At 36.8% G+C, this 14,680-nt stretch overlaps 1 protein-coding gene across 2 annotated transcripts in view; it reads left to right on the top strand.

Annotated features, from left to right (window-relative positions):
• The window catches only part of LOC110445996, an 18,339-nt gene extending 9,695 nt beyond the window's left edge, over positions 1–8,644 (top strand). The window contains exons 2-3 of one of the 2 annotated variants that reach the window (XM_021490922.1): positions 5,696–5,782; positions 7,391–8,644. In XM_021490922.1, the coding sequence (XP_021346597.1) occupies positions 5,696–5,782; positions 7,391–7,723 (420 nt within the window). In that variant the 3' untranslated portion in view covers positions 7,724–8,644. The remainder of the gene's footprint in view (positions 1–5,695; positions 5,783–7,390) is intronic. The other variant, XM_021490923.1, reaches the window with a different exon arrangement.
• Positions 8,645–14,680: the final 6,036 nt, after the last annotated feature.

Below are 14,680 nucleotides of genomic sequence, written 5' to 3'. Positions count from 1 at the left end.
GTGACATCTTTACCGAAAATAATCTAAACCCTTTAAACGTGTAAAATTACTCTAAACAGCCTAGCTTAGGTCCAAATATAACATATAACAAATTTTCAGGTCCCATGGGTCCAACCGGTTCAACCGTTTTGATCGCGACAAAAAAACGGCTAAGGGTGACCGTTGCGGATTGAATAAGGTTTAGTATCAGTAAATCTAAAACCATTCAAAATTGTATGGTACAAAAATATAGGTTTCTCAAGACAGTATTACAAATACCGCAGCTTAGAGTGCCATCTTCCTACTGGTTATCCTATGTTGATCGGTGTTACTGTATACCGGGAAAGTTTCGCCGCAGTTTAATTATCGCCTCCCCCTTCCCCAATGAGGCTAGTTTATCATTACAGTGGATAGTAGTAAGAGTAAGTGATCAAATAAACATAGTAATTAAACGGGCGAACATTTGAATAAGCGAAACCCGGTATACACTAATTAATCATGTGTTATACTGTATATGTTAGAGAATGTCATACTGTTGTCATACCGATGTATGGCAGTGTCATACTGTACATTTGTATAACCATTTGTATGGCAGTGTCATACTGTACATTTGTATGTTAGAGAATGTTGTGTTGTTGTCATTACCAATGAAGGTCAGTGTCATACTGTACATTTAATGTTAGTGAATGTCATGATGTTGTCATTACCAATGTATGGCAGTGTCATACTGTACATTTGTATGTCAGTGAATGTCATGTTGTTGTCATTACCGATGTATGGCAGTGTCATACTGTACATTTGTATGTTAGTGAATATCATGTTGTTGTCATTACCAATGAAGGTCAGTGTCATACTGTACATTTAATGTTAGTGAATGTCATGTTGTTGTCATTACCAATGTAGGACAGTATCATACTGTATATTTGTATGTTAGTGAATGTCATGTTATTGTCATAACCAATGTAGGTCAGTGTCATACTGTACATTTAATGTTAGTGAATGTCATGTTGTTGTCATTACCAATGTAAATCAGTGTCATACTGTACATTTGTATGTTAGTGAATGTCATGTTATTGTCATTATCAATGTAGGTCAGTGTCATACCGTACATTTAATGTTAGTGAATGTCATGTTATTGTCACTACCAATGTAGGGCAGTATCATACTGTACATTTGTATGTTAGTGAATGTCATGTTATTGTCATTACCAATGTAGGGCAGTGTCATACTGTACATTTAATGCTGGTGAATGTCATGCTGTTGTCATTACCAATGTAGGGCAGTATCATACTGTACATTTGTATGTTAGTGAATCTCATGTTGTTGTCTTTTCCAATGTAGGTCAGTGTCATACTGTACATTTGTATGTTAGTGAATGTCATGCTGTTGTCATTACCAATGTAGGTCAGTGTCATACTGTATATTTGTTTGTTAGAGAATGTCATGTTGTTGTCATTACCAATGTATGGCAGTGTCATACTGTATATTTGTATGTTAGTGAATGTCATGTTATTGTCATTACCAATGTAGGGCAGTGTCATACTGTACATTTAATGCTAGTGAATGTCATGCTGTTGTCATTACCAATGTAGGGCAGTATCATACTGTATATTTGTATGTTAGTGAATGTCATGTTATTGTCATTACCAATGTAGGGCAGTGTCATACTGTATATTTGTATGTTAGTGAATGTCATGTTGTTGTCATTACCAATGTATGGCAGTGTCATACTGTACATTTTAATGTTAGAGAATGTCATGCTGTTGTCATTACCAATGTAAATCAGTGTCATACTGTACATTTGTATGTTAGTGAATGTCATGCTGTTGTCATTACCAATGTAGGGCAGTGTCATACTGTATATTTGTATGTTAGTGAATGTCATGCTGTTGTCATTACCAATGTAGGGCAGTGTCATACTGTATATTTGTATGTTAGTGAATGTCATGTTGTTGTCATTACCAATGTATGGCAGTGTCATACTTTACATTTAATGTTAGTGAATGTCATGCTGTTGTCATTACCAAGGTAAGTCAGTGTCATACTGCACATTTGTATGTCAGTGAATGCCATGTTGTTGTCATTACCGATGTATGGCAGTGTCATACTGTACATTTAATGTTAGTGAATGTCATGTTGTTGTCATTACCGATGTATGGCAGTGTCATGCTGTACATTTAATGCTAGTGAATGTCATGTTGTTGTCATTACCGATGTATGGCAGTGTCATACTGTACATTTAATGCTAGTGAATGTCATGTTGTTGTCATTACCGATGTATAGCAGTGTCATACTGGTATGTATATGTGCACTGGTAAGTAAGAGTACGTAGGATGGTGTGATACAAAGGCACGTTAATTTTCCTCATCAATTACATTAGCATTTGTGTCCGCGTGTGTAATTGATTACTTAGAAATCCATAATGCCCAATTAATAGAGCGGCATTTACCTGTTAGATCCTGTAGTTACTTATATATACTTCACAAATACGGAACACTTGGCTATGTAAATATATATCATCAAGCTCCACTTCTCAAACACGTTAAACTCAACTTTATCTCAACTCACATACTAAATTTGATTTTATATTTAAGCAAATTAAATTGCCTAAATACATTAAGTGAAATCGATTTATTTGAGCACAATTTCTTTGGAGAGCTATCATACATACCAAGGTTATAGTTTAATCAGTGTGTAGGTAGTGTGTATGGTTGTATATTCATTACAACAATATCTACCTGGTTGTATATATTTGTAATAACAATATCTACCTGCTTGTATATATTTGTTATAACAATATCTACCTGCTTGTATATATTTGTTATAACAATATCTACCTGCTTGTATATATTTGTTATAACAATATCTACCTGCTTGTATATATTTGTTATAACAATATCTACCTGCTTGTATATATTTGTTATAACAATATCTACCTGCTTGTATATATTTGTTATAACAATATATGCCTGGTTGTATATTAGTTATAACAATATCTTCCTGGTTGTATATGTTTGTTATAACAATATCTGCCTCGTTGTATATATTTGTTATAACAATATCTACCTGGTTGTATATATTTGTTATAACAATATCTACCTGCTTGTATATGTTTGTTATAACAATATATGCCTGGTTGTATATTAGTTATAACAATATCTTCCTGGTTGTATATGTTTGTTATAACAATATCTGCCTCGTTGTATATATTTGTTATAACAATATCTACCTGGTTGTATATATTTGTTATAACAATATCTTCCTGGTTGTATATGTTTGTTATAACAATATCTGCCTGGTTGTATATATTTGTTATAACAATATCTACCTGGTTGTATATATTTGTTATAACAATATCTACCTGCTTGTATATTTTGTTATAACAATATATGCCTGGTTGTATATTTGTTATAACAATATCTACCTGCTTGTATATTAGATATAACAATATCTACCTGCTTGTATATATTTGTTATAACAATATCTACCTGCTTTTATGTATTTGTTATAACAATATCTACCTGCTTGTATATATTAGAAATAACAATATCTACCTGCTTTTATGTATTTGTTACAGCAATATCTACCTGGTTGAATATATTTGTTATATCAATATCTACCTGCTTGTATATATTAGATATAACAATATCTACCTGCTTGTATGTATTTGTTATATCAATATCTACCTGCTTGTATATATTAGATATAACAATATCTACCTGCTTGTATATATTTGTTATAACGATATCTGCCTGGTTGAATATATTTGTTATATCAATATCTACCTGCTTGTAAATATTTGTTATAACAATATCTGCCTGGTTGAATATATTTGTTATATCAATATCTACCTGCTTGTATGTATTTGTTATATCAATATCTACCTGCTTGTATATATTTGTTACAGCAATATCTACCTGGTTGAATATATTTGTTATAACAATATCTACCTGCTTTTATGTATTTGTTATATCAATATCTACCTGCTTGTATATATTTGTTACAGCAATATATGCCTGGTTGAATATATTTGTTATATCAATATCTACCTGCTTGTATTTATTTGGTACAGCAATATCTGCCTGGTTGAATATATTTGTTATATCAATATCTACCTGCTTGTATTTATTTGGTACAGCAATATCTGCCTGGTTGAATATATTTGTTATATCAATATCTACCTGCTTGTATTTATTTGGTACAGCAATATCTGCCTGGTTGAATATATTTGTTATATCAATATCTACCTGCTTGTAAATATTTGTTATAACAATATCTGCCTGGTTGAATATATTTGTTATATCAATATCTACCTGCTTGTATTTATTTGGTACAGCAATATCTGCCTGGTTGAATATATTTGTTATATCAATATCTACCTGCTTGTAAATATTTGTTATAACAATATCTGCCTGGTTGAATATATTTGTTATATCAATATCTACCTGCTTGTATATATTAGATATAACAATATCTACCTGCTTGTATGTATTTGTTATATCAATATCTACCTGCTTGTATATATTTGTTACAGCAATATCTACCTGGTTGAATATATTTGTTATATCAATATCTACCTGCTTGTATTTATTTGGTACAGCAATATCTGCCTGGTTGAATATATTTGTTATATCAATATCTACCTGCTTGTATATATTAGATATAACAATATCTACCTGATTGTATGTATTTGTTATAACAATATCTACCTGGTTGTATATATTTGTTATAACAATATCTACCTGCTTTTATGTATTTGTTACAGCAATATCTACCTGGTTGAATATATTTGTTATATCAATATCTACCTGCTTGTATATTAGTTATAACAATATCTGCCTAGTTATATATTTGTTACAGTAATATCTGCCCGGCTGCTATAGTTTGTCCCTTTCCTACAATATATGTCACTATAACAATACTTTCTGCATCTTACCTTCATTTATGTTACTTGAGTGATCCATGATAGTATTTATGTATTCAACATTTAATTATCATTATATAACTGCCTTGGATATATATATCACTAATCCGTACTAGACTAGAGAGGACTAGAGTTTGACCAACATAGACAATATATATGCCGTAACTTACAAATATACGTTATGAATTATAAGCTCCCAATTCTTACCTACTACATCACGTAACCTGTGGACATGACTTCAAGCTTAATGACCTGTACTCTTTTAGCATCATGTTTAAGATTACACTTGCTGACCGTTGTCTCTCTGATGTCGTTTTCATCGTTCGTTGTACATTACTTACCTAAACAAACCCGATCGTTTTTCGAACGTTATTTAAGCACCTTACTATGGGGATATTAGTGTAAATTGACATTCGCGTGGCTATAAATCAGCGGCCATACTTAGTACAACATATCTGGTAAAACGTTAAACGACCCCCTGTTGGACCTCTCTCTCTCGTTATCACAATTACGTATGTCTGGTCACACGACTATTGTAAAACCCAGCTTTTTGGCGTCCGAACAAAACATTCTAGTTAGTAGCTAGTCGATAGGGGGTTTAGGCCGGCAAGTCCAGTCTTAAGATACTCGCCCCGTTATAGGTTGTGTATGACAAAATCCAGGCTGTGCATCATCTCCTGTAGATTATGATCGATGACGATGGTCACAGGCCCAGTGATTGAGTTTGAGGCGGTGGCCAAGAGTTCCAGTATGTGGGTCTTAGAGTTAACTAAACATTTTGTTTTCATACAGCAACCTTATGGTAAAAAGAAGCCTTTCTTCTGGAAACCTCCTCAAAAATCTGAACAGATGGTCCCTGTCAGTGACACTTCTCACTATGTAGGTATTCGTACTACTGCAGTTGATTTGCACGTGACTTACGGAAGACGATGTTTACTTAATCATGTACCTCCACAATATTCTGTAACGACATGTTCCGTACCGACCTTAACCGATTCAGAGACGTATATCTGACCGATCATCAAGCGTAACTTTTTCTTCAAAATCTCAAATTGTCGATCTCTGCGGTATGGACACATGCGTTACTCGATAATGTGAGGGGTTATGACCTTAGGGGCTAGAGAATGTGGTACAACAGGTTTTTTGATCCAGTGCTGAGACCGGTGTGTCAGTGGTTGGTTTGGTAGAATTGATCTGTTGGTTGGTGTTGCTGGTGGGGTTGGGGTGGTGGTGGTTGGTTTGGTAGAATTGATCTGTTGGTTGGTGTTGCTGGTGGTGTTGGGGTGGTGGTGGTTGGTTTGGTTCCATTTTGTGATGATTACTTCGGTAGCGTTGTTTATAGAATACAAGTAAAAGTACTTACGATGGCATTACTTGCAGAAAGTAAGTCTGCATGCGAAAAGGGTAATGTGACACGTTTTAATTATGTTACTAACAAACAACGGGGATATTTCATTTCTTATAGGTAAATATATTTTTATAATCTGTTTATTAATATTCAAGTTAACTAGAGACCTGAAGCTGCTTGCTATATCCTTGATGTTCGAGCTAGCGTTTATGAAATACGTACAGAGCGACAAATTACGTTTACTATGTCCGCGCCAAAGTTCATATTGAGCGATAAATGGTGTAAGGCTGATTTTAAGTGAAAAATATCTGAAGAGTCATAATTAAATTTCATTCTTTAATCTCCAACGTTTTGTTTTGTTGTTGATTTACTTTCTCATTTTTTAAGTATTATCGAACCACGCCATTTCTCAAAAGTGCCTCCGTCAGATCGCTTTTCTCTTTGATACTTCATAACCAGGTCCCCTTAGTCCGCTATTGTGAACTGTGCATTGCTATGCGTTATTTTTATTAAGATTGGTAAAATGATTTCTCATCAGCACTGTCCTAAAACGATATAATTTCAACCAAATTCGGTATACACGTACAAGATAGCAAGTCTCAAGCTATAGTAAGCTAGGTTCGATCTCCGATATAATTGCTTCATGCATATATACGCATAATTGATAAGGGTTATCATTTCTAATTGGTTATATGGTTCTCCTGCAAAACTCCCCGAAATGTTCCGATTTCAACCAGACCGGGTAAGCACACATGGCAAGTCTCAAGCTAAGTTTCATGGAACTATAATGCGTGCACAGATTCGCATAGATAATGATGATATCGAATTCTTATTGGCGGATGGCTTATTCGGATTCTTAATCAATAAAAAGTGTCGTTTTATTGTCGACGTTGTAGTATTACGCTTACTCTACGTGACTTCGACATTCTGATTGGTTGATTACTTCCGTTCCTTAACCCCAAGCAAAAAATAGATTGCGCCCAAGTATGTAGATCCATATCCATATATGCAAGGATGTAAACATTAAGAATTTGCTTGTTTAATGTAAACCGGAGAAAATGAGATGTTCTTGTTACACTAAATGTAGTTGTTCCTCGTTGCCGTGTTGACTGATTATTGTTATGCTGTTTCCGTTCCAGCCTATGGTAGGAAAGATCCACCTCACACCAACAGCCCACACGGAGATCAGGTCAAAGTCAGTGATGTCGCGAAATGTGGGATACTTCACGAATGCTCGGATGTCCCCGGATTCTATCCGGACGGCCCAGACAGCACCAGAAGGGATCGTGTACCCCAATATCATCAATGAAACAGACTATGATGACATCACTGTCCTACCCCCACCCAAAAAGATCCTTCCGCGCCGGGAAGTGCCCTGGGTGTTTAGATATAAAGTTAAACGAAATATGAACGAATTAGCCAAGATTCTAGCGAGTAAAGCCCCACAACCTGTGGTGGACCAGGCTTCGTGAAATTTGGAGCCAGCAACGCGGGTTGGACCAGGTCTCGTGGAAACTGGTTCTAGTCCGACCACCAATATGAGGCCAATGGCTCCTTTGTTGTGATATTATTGTACTGATCTGTTCATTATGGATTATCGAGATCTAGAGATTAAAGGTAGCGGGTTTTTTTTTTATCAATAAATAAGCATTGTGACGAAAAGCTTATTCATCGATATACGTGCGAGCGAACCACACAACCGTTGCCCAAGGTTTCATTGTATATATATATACACAAGGCTCATCTGCAATACTCGGAACAATAGACACATACGCATGTACACATATATATATTTTTGTTACACGTTTTGTAAGTAAACTATCAACTGGAATTAACCATTTTATAATACCGATTTATATGACTTTATCCTGTAGTATCTACTCCGTGTGTACGGTACGGAAATCAGCTCGGCATTTAGTCAGAATGTCAGGTCTGTTTTGTTAGATAAAGCTGTTTGTACGTGCCAGGTCGCCAGACAACATTACACCCGTCACTGAACTATACCCTCAAACAACTTCAATAACAGGGATTAAAATTATTCACAGTGTGTCCTGTCTCGCCTCCTAACCCTGAATGAAATCTGGAAACGTATTGACATCATCGTGTGCCCAAGACATAGCACTTTGAAGCATTAGTATAAAAAGCTGCATATGAAAGCCAACTTTAAATGCAATGTAAACACACGTATACATACCAATTGTATTTACTTTGTAAACCCAATGAGTATAATGGAAAATAACCCCTGTGTTATGTGGTAATAGTATCTGTGATCAACAAGGATTTCTCGTTAAACAGTTTTTACTCGAGTGGCTGTGAATGTGACGATCTAACTCGAACTATTGACATTTTTTCATATCTGTAGTAAGTTATAAGAATGCATTAAAACATAATCACACACATGTTAGTTGTTAATGGTTTGTATTTAGGTATTTCATTGCGTTTATTTTAAATAGCTGACAAGTATACGACTGGCCAAAAGAAACTATTGGGGTTATGTCCGAGTTGGGTCGACGACCCATTCTACGTTCTGAAGATACCAAAGAACCCCGGGAACCAAACATACTGTAGGGCTGCCGGGAACCAATCATACTGTAGGGCTGCCGAGAACCATACTGTAGGGCTGCCGAGAACCAAACATACTGTAGGGCTGCCGAGAACCTAACATACTGTAGGGCTGCCGAGAACCATACTGTAGGGCTGCCGAGAACCAAACATACTGTAGGGCTGCCAGGAACCAAACATACTGTTGAGCTGCCGAGAACCAAACATACGGTAGGGCTGCCGGGAACCAATCATACTGTTGAGCTGCCGGGAACCAAACATTCTGTAGTGCTGCCGGGAACCAAACATACGGTAGGGCTGCCGAGAACCATACTGTAGGGCTGCCGGGCACCAAACATACTATAGGGCTGCCGAGAACCACCCATACTGTAGGGCTGCCGGGAACACACATACTGTAGAGCTGCCGGGAACCAGTCATACTGTAGGGCTGCCGAGACCCAAACATACTTTAGGGCTGCCGAGAACCAAACGTACTGTAGGGCTGCCGGGAACCAACCATACTGTAGGCCTGCCGCGAACCAAACATACTGTAGGGCTTCCGAGAACCAAACATACTGTAAGGCTGCCGGGAACCAAACATACTGTTGAGCTGCCGAGAACCAAACATCCTGTAGGGCTCCCGAGAACCAAACATACTGTAGAGCGGCCGAGAACCAAACATACTGTAGGACTGCCGGGAACCAAACATTCTGTAGGGCTGCCGGGAACCAAACACACTGTAAGGCTGCCGGAAACCAAACATACTGTAAGGCTGCCGGGAACCAATCATACCGTAGGGCTGCCGAGAACCAAACGTACTGTAGGGCTGCCGGGAACAAACATCCTGTAGGGCTGCCGAGAACCTAACATAATGTAGGGCTGCCGAGAACCAACCATACTGTTGAGCTGCCGAGAACCAAACATACTTTAGGGCTGCCGAGAACCAAACGTACTGTAGGGCTGCCGGGAACAAACATACTGTAGAGCTGCCTGGAACCAAACATACTGTAGGGCTGCCGAGATCCAAACATACTGTAGGGCTGCTGGGAACCAAACATACTGTAGGGCTTCCGAGAACCAAACATACTGTAAGGCTGCCGGGAACCAAACATACTATAGGGCTGCCGGGAACCAAACATCCGGTAGGGCTGCCGAGAACCAAAAATACTGTAGAGCTGCCGAGAACCAAACATCCTGTAGGGCTGCCGGGAACAAACATACTGCAGAGCTGCCGAGAACCAAACATCCTGTAGGGCTGCCGGGCACCACACATACTATAGGGCTGCCGGGAACCAAACATACGGTAGGGCTGCCGAGAACCAAACATACTGTAGGGCTGCCGGGCACCAAACATACTATAGGGCTGCCGGAAACCAAACATACTGTTGTTGGGCTGCCGGGAACCAAACATACGGTAGGGCTGCCGAGAACCAAACATACTGTAGGGCTGCCGGGAACCAAACATACTGTAGGGCTGCTGGGAACCAAACATACTGTAGGGCTGCTGGGAACCATACATACTGTAGGGCGCATGTGAATCCTACAAACAGTCTATAGAACCCTAATCAAAATGTATTGCTATAGAAATCATGATCCACCCCAGTGTCTGAAAATTTCAACCGTTCAGGTCCTAGTTAGCGTAAGTGACCACTACCCTGTGTATGCCATAAAAAGGTTGGTATACAAAACATCGACAGGTATCAACACCATTAGTTACAGATGTACAAAAAACTTTGATGAAAATGTTTTCAATAATAATCTAAATTCAGCCCACTGGGACATCCCTAATATAACAACAACAGGGGATGTAAATGATGCGGTCGAGTCGTGGAATAAAACTTTCACAGATATTTTAAACGAAAATGCGCCGTTTAAAGAAAAGCGGGTCAAACACAAAACAATTCCTGAGTGGTGGAATGAAGACATCTCCACAGCAATCAAAATTAGAGACAATCATAAACAGGATTCTAACTTTGAACTCTATAAAAAATGGAGAAATCGTGTAACAGCTTTAGTGAAAAAAGCGAAAAGTGAATTTTATAAAAATGTTCTAGATGCATGCAAAAAAGAACCAAACAAGTATTGGAAATACTTTAAACAACTGGTTCCAAACAAACCTGATGAAAAACCAAATTTTATTATTGCTGACGGTAAACAAATAGACGAAACGGAAGAAATTGCAAATAATTTTAATAATTTCTTTACAAATATTGTAAAGGAATATATCTCTGAAACTGTTTCAGATTCTCCGACAATATGTCTTAAAGAAACTCAAGCATTTGTCTCTCAAACACTCCCTGCAAACACAGTCTATGATATTCCAGAAATACCACTTGCTTTTGTGAACAAATTCCTGAAAAATCTTGACTGTAGCAAAGCTACAGGCCTTGATGGAATTTCTGCAAAATACCTTAGGCTGTCCGCAGAGGTTGTGTCTGAGTCAATTACCAAATTATTAAACATATGTATTGCAAAGAATGTTTTCCCAGACCAATTTAAGCATGCTAAAGTCAATCCAATTTTTAAGAAAGGCGAAAAGAGCTCTGTAAGTAATTACAGACCCATATCTATTCTTCCAATTTTATCCAAACTCTTAGAAAAACATGTGCAGACTACCTTTTATAAGTTTTTAAACCAACATAATCTAATCATTGAGAATCAATCAGGATTTCGAAATATGCATTCATGTCAAACTGCTCTTACTGCACTTACAAATAGATGGTATGATGAATTGGACAAGGGAAACCTCATCGGTGTAATGTATATTGATTTTCGTAAGGCTTTTGACCTTGTTGACCATAAGATACTACTCCAGAAAATGAGTATATATGGATGCTCTGAAAATTCCATTATGTTTTTTACCTCATACCTTTCAAACAGATTTCAGAAAGTATCTTTCAAAAGTTCTTTAAGTGATGCCTGTGAAATTACAACTGGTGTACCTCAAGGTTCCATAATTGGGCCTTTGATGTTTTTATTATATGTCAATGATCTGCCACTCTGCTCAAAACATTGTGAACTTTTTATGTATGCAGATGATACTTCAATGCAAAAAGCAGACACAAATTTGGATGTTATCGAATCATGTCTACAAACGGATTTTAATCATGTAAAGAAATGGTGTGATGTCAACAAAATGGTCATAAATACTGATAAAACCAAAGTAATGTTAATTGGAAGTAAGAAAAAAAAACAGAGACTAAAGAAAAATCTAAATATTATAGCTGAAAATTCAAACTTGGAAGTTGTACAAAATGAAAAACTGTTAGGCGTTCGTATTGATGACACCCTAACTTGGGAAAAACATGTACAAGACGTCCTAAAGAAACTTAATTATAAAATTTATCAACTATGTAGAATAAAGAAATTCTTACCAGTATCGGCAAGAATCACTTTCCACAACTGTTTTATACTACCATATATTGACTTTTGCTCGAACGTTTGGGGACATTGCTCTCAAAAACTGGTACACAAACTTGAAAGAATTCAAAAACGAGCACTGCGGATTATACTAGATGCCGACTATACTGTTCCCGGTGCACAGCTGTTTGTAAAACTAAAATGGCTGCCTTTTACGTACAGAGTTGAATATAACGAATGTGTTCTGATGTTTAAAGTAATAAACAAGCTATGTCCAAATTACCTAGACTGCAATACTCTTGTGAGCAATGTCCATACTATCCAAACCAGGTCAGCTGCGGCAGGTAGATATGTTGTACCCAAACACAAAACGGAAAAATTCAAAAGCTCTTTTAAATATAATGGACCGACACTCTGGAACAATTTGCCAACCACTGTCTCTAAATGCCAATCACTAAACAGTTTTAAGTTCGAGTGCAAAAAACATCTCAATGTAATCTATAAAGACAAGTGTAAAGAAAATTAAAAATCTGCACCCCCTTTCCCTCCTGAAATATCTATCTGCTGTAGTACCTGGAATATGACACACGTGTATCTAAATGAAGTTTTAGAATTGAATCTGAATTACTATTCCTAATGCCCTAATCAACACTTTGGAATTAACTCACGCTACATTAGCGTATATTCTGTAATTTTTTACCCTTTGTCACAATGACATGTATGTATATTAGACGCATTATGCGTTTCTTAAATCTTCTAAAATGCAGCATGAGAATTTATGCATTGCATGATATTTAGCCAACTTTTTATTTTCCAATACACGTGTGACATATTTTATTGTAAGCCTGTGTGATATCACATACCAATATATCTGTGATATGTATTACGTAGTTTTGTTATTGGTTTTTGTTTTTGGTTTTAATGATAATACAATGTTTTATTACCTGTGATATGTTACTTAATTTCTTATGTATGTACGTGTATGTCATATCCATGTTGTAAATATTGTACATTTTATGTCGACCACATGTGAGACGAGTCATTGACTCAATGTGTTATCGAATTTAAATAAAGTCTATTATTATTATTATTATTATAGTTACAAAAAGAGTTCTTAAAACTTAAACAAGAGAACCCAGAGGGATCTTGGCGCCCACTATTGTACCATCTTCATTAGTTCTTTGTCAGTTCGAACTTTTCTCTTCTTTCCTCGAATCTGTTTGATCGAGTCATGTTAACAGTAAATGCACCTTGAGGTAACTTTTGATCTAAACTTTGTACTGATGTGTATGAAAGCCAACCGTCAAAGTGAGTTTGTCATTTCACATATATACTAGTACAGTACTTAATGTGAAATCATTGCATCACGAGAAAGATCTGTTTAGTTCTTCCTTTAGTCATTTTGTTTTTATGATCAGTCTCAAAATATAACATGCACAACGAGGGATCAAGGGGAACCTACATATAAAATTTTGAGAAAGATCCCTCAAGTTATTCCTGAGAAATAGTACTAACAAACCTTCAATGTCAAAAATCGAAGATGGCTGTCGGTAGGCCATGTTGTTTAACTGATCAGTTTCAAAAGTAAACATGAACAATAAAGGATAGTGGGGAACCTGCATATAGAATTTTAGAAAGAACCCTTAACTGTCAAAATCAATATTTTTTTTATTCGACCAGTCTCATAAGAAATTATGCATAACTTCATACCAAGGGGAACCTACATAAAAAAAAAATAAGAAAGATCTCTAGTATTTCATTGAGTAATAGCCATAACAAACCTTCACTGTCAAAATCCAATATACACAATTAAGGACCTAGGGGAACTTACATTTAAGATGTGAGAAAGATCTCTCCCGTACTTCCTGAGAAATAGCCATAACAATGTCACAATCCAAGATGGTGGCCTGTCGGCCATTTTCTACATCTGATCAGTCTAAAAATTAACCACGCACAACGACAGACCAAGGGAAGCCTACATATAAAATTTGAGATGGATATCTCCAGTACTCCGATAACAAACCTTCAATGTCAAAATTCAAGATGGCTGCCTGTCGGCCATGTTGTTTATCCGATCAGTCTCAAAAGTTGCCTTGCACAAGTAAGGACCAAGGGGAACCTACATATAAAATTTGAGAAAGATTCCTCCGGTACTTCCTGAGAAATAGCGATAACAAAAACCTTCACTATCAAAATCCAGGATGGCTGCCTGTCGGCCATGTTGATTATCCGATCAGTCTCAAAAAAGTTGCCCTGCACAAATAGGGACCAAGGGGACCCTACATATCAAATTTGAGAAAGATCCCTCTGGTACTTCTGGAGAAATTCCGATAACAAGAATTGTTCAATGACGGACCACAGACGCAGGGTGATTTGAATAGCCCACCGTGTAATGCATAGAAAACGGTGGAACGTGAACCAATTGCTAACATACTCCCACGCCGTTCCTTTTTAACTCCCAACCATATACAAATTTAATATATCTTCTAAGATAATGATAAATCTCCTCTCTTCCGACTAGGATTTCA

Source organism: Mizuhopecten yessoensis, unplaced genomic scaffold, assembly GCF_002113885.1.
Source record: "Mizuhopecten yessoensis strain PY_sf001 unplaced genomic scaffold, ASM211388v2 scaffold2441, whole genome shotgun sequence".
Lineage (NCBI taxonomy): Eukaryota > Metazoa > Mollusca > Bivalvia > Pectinida > Pectinidae > Mizuhopecten > Mizuhopecten yessoensis.
The sequence above is the reverse complement of the archived record's forward strand: the minus strand, read 5'-3'. Positions and strand labels throughout refer to the sequence as shown.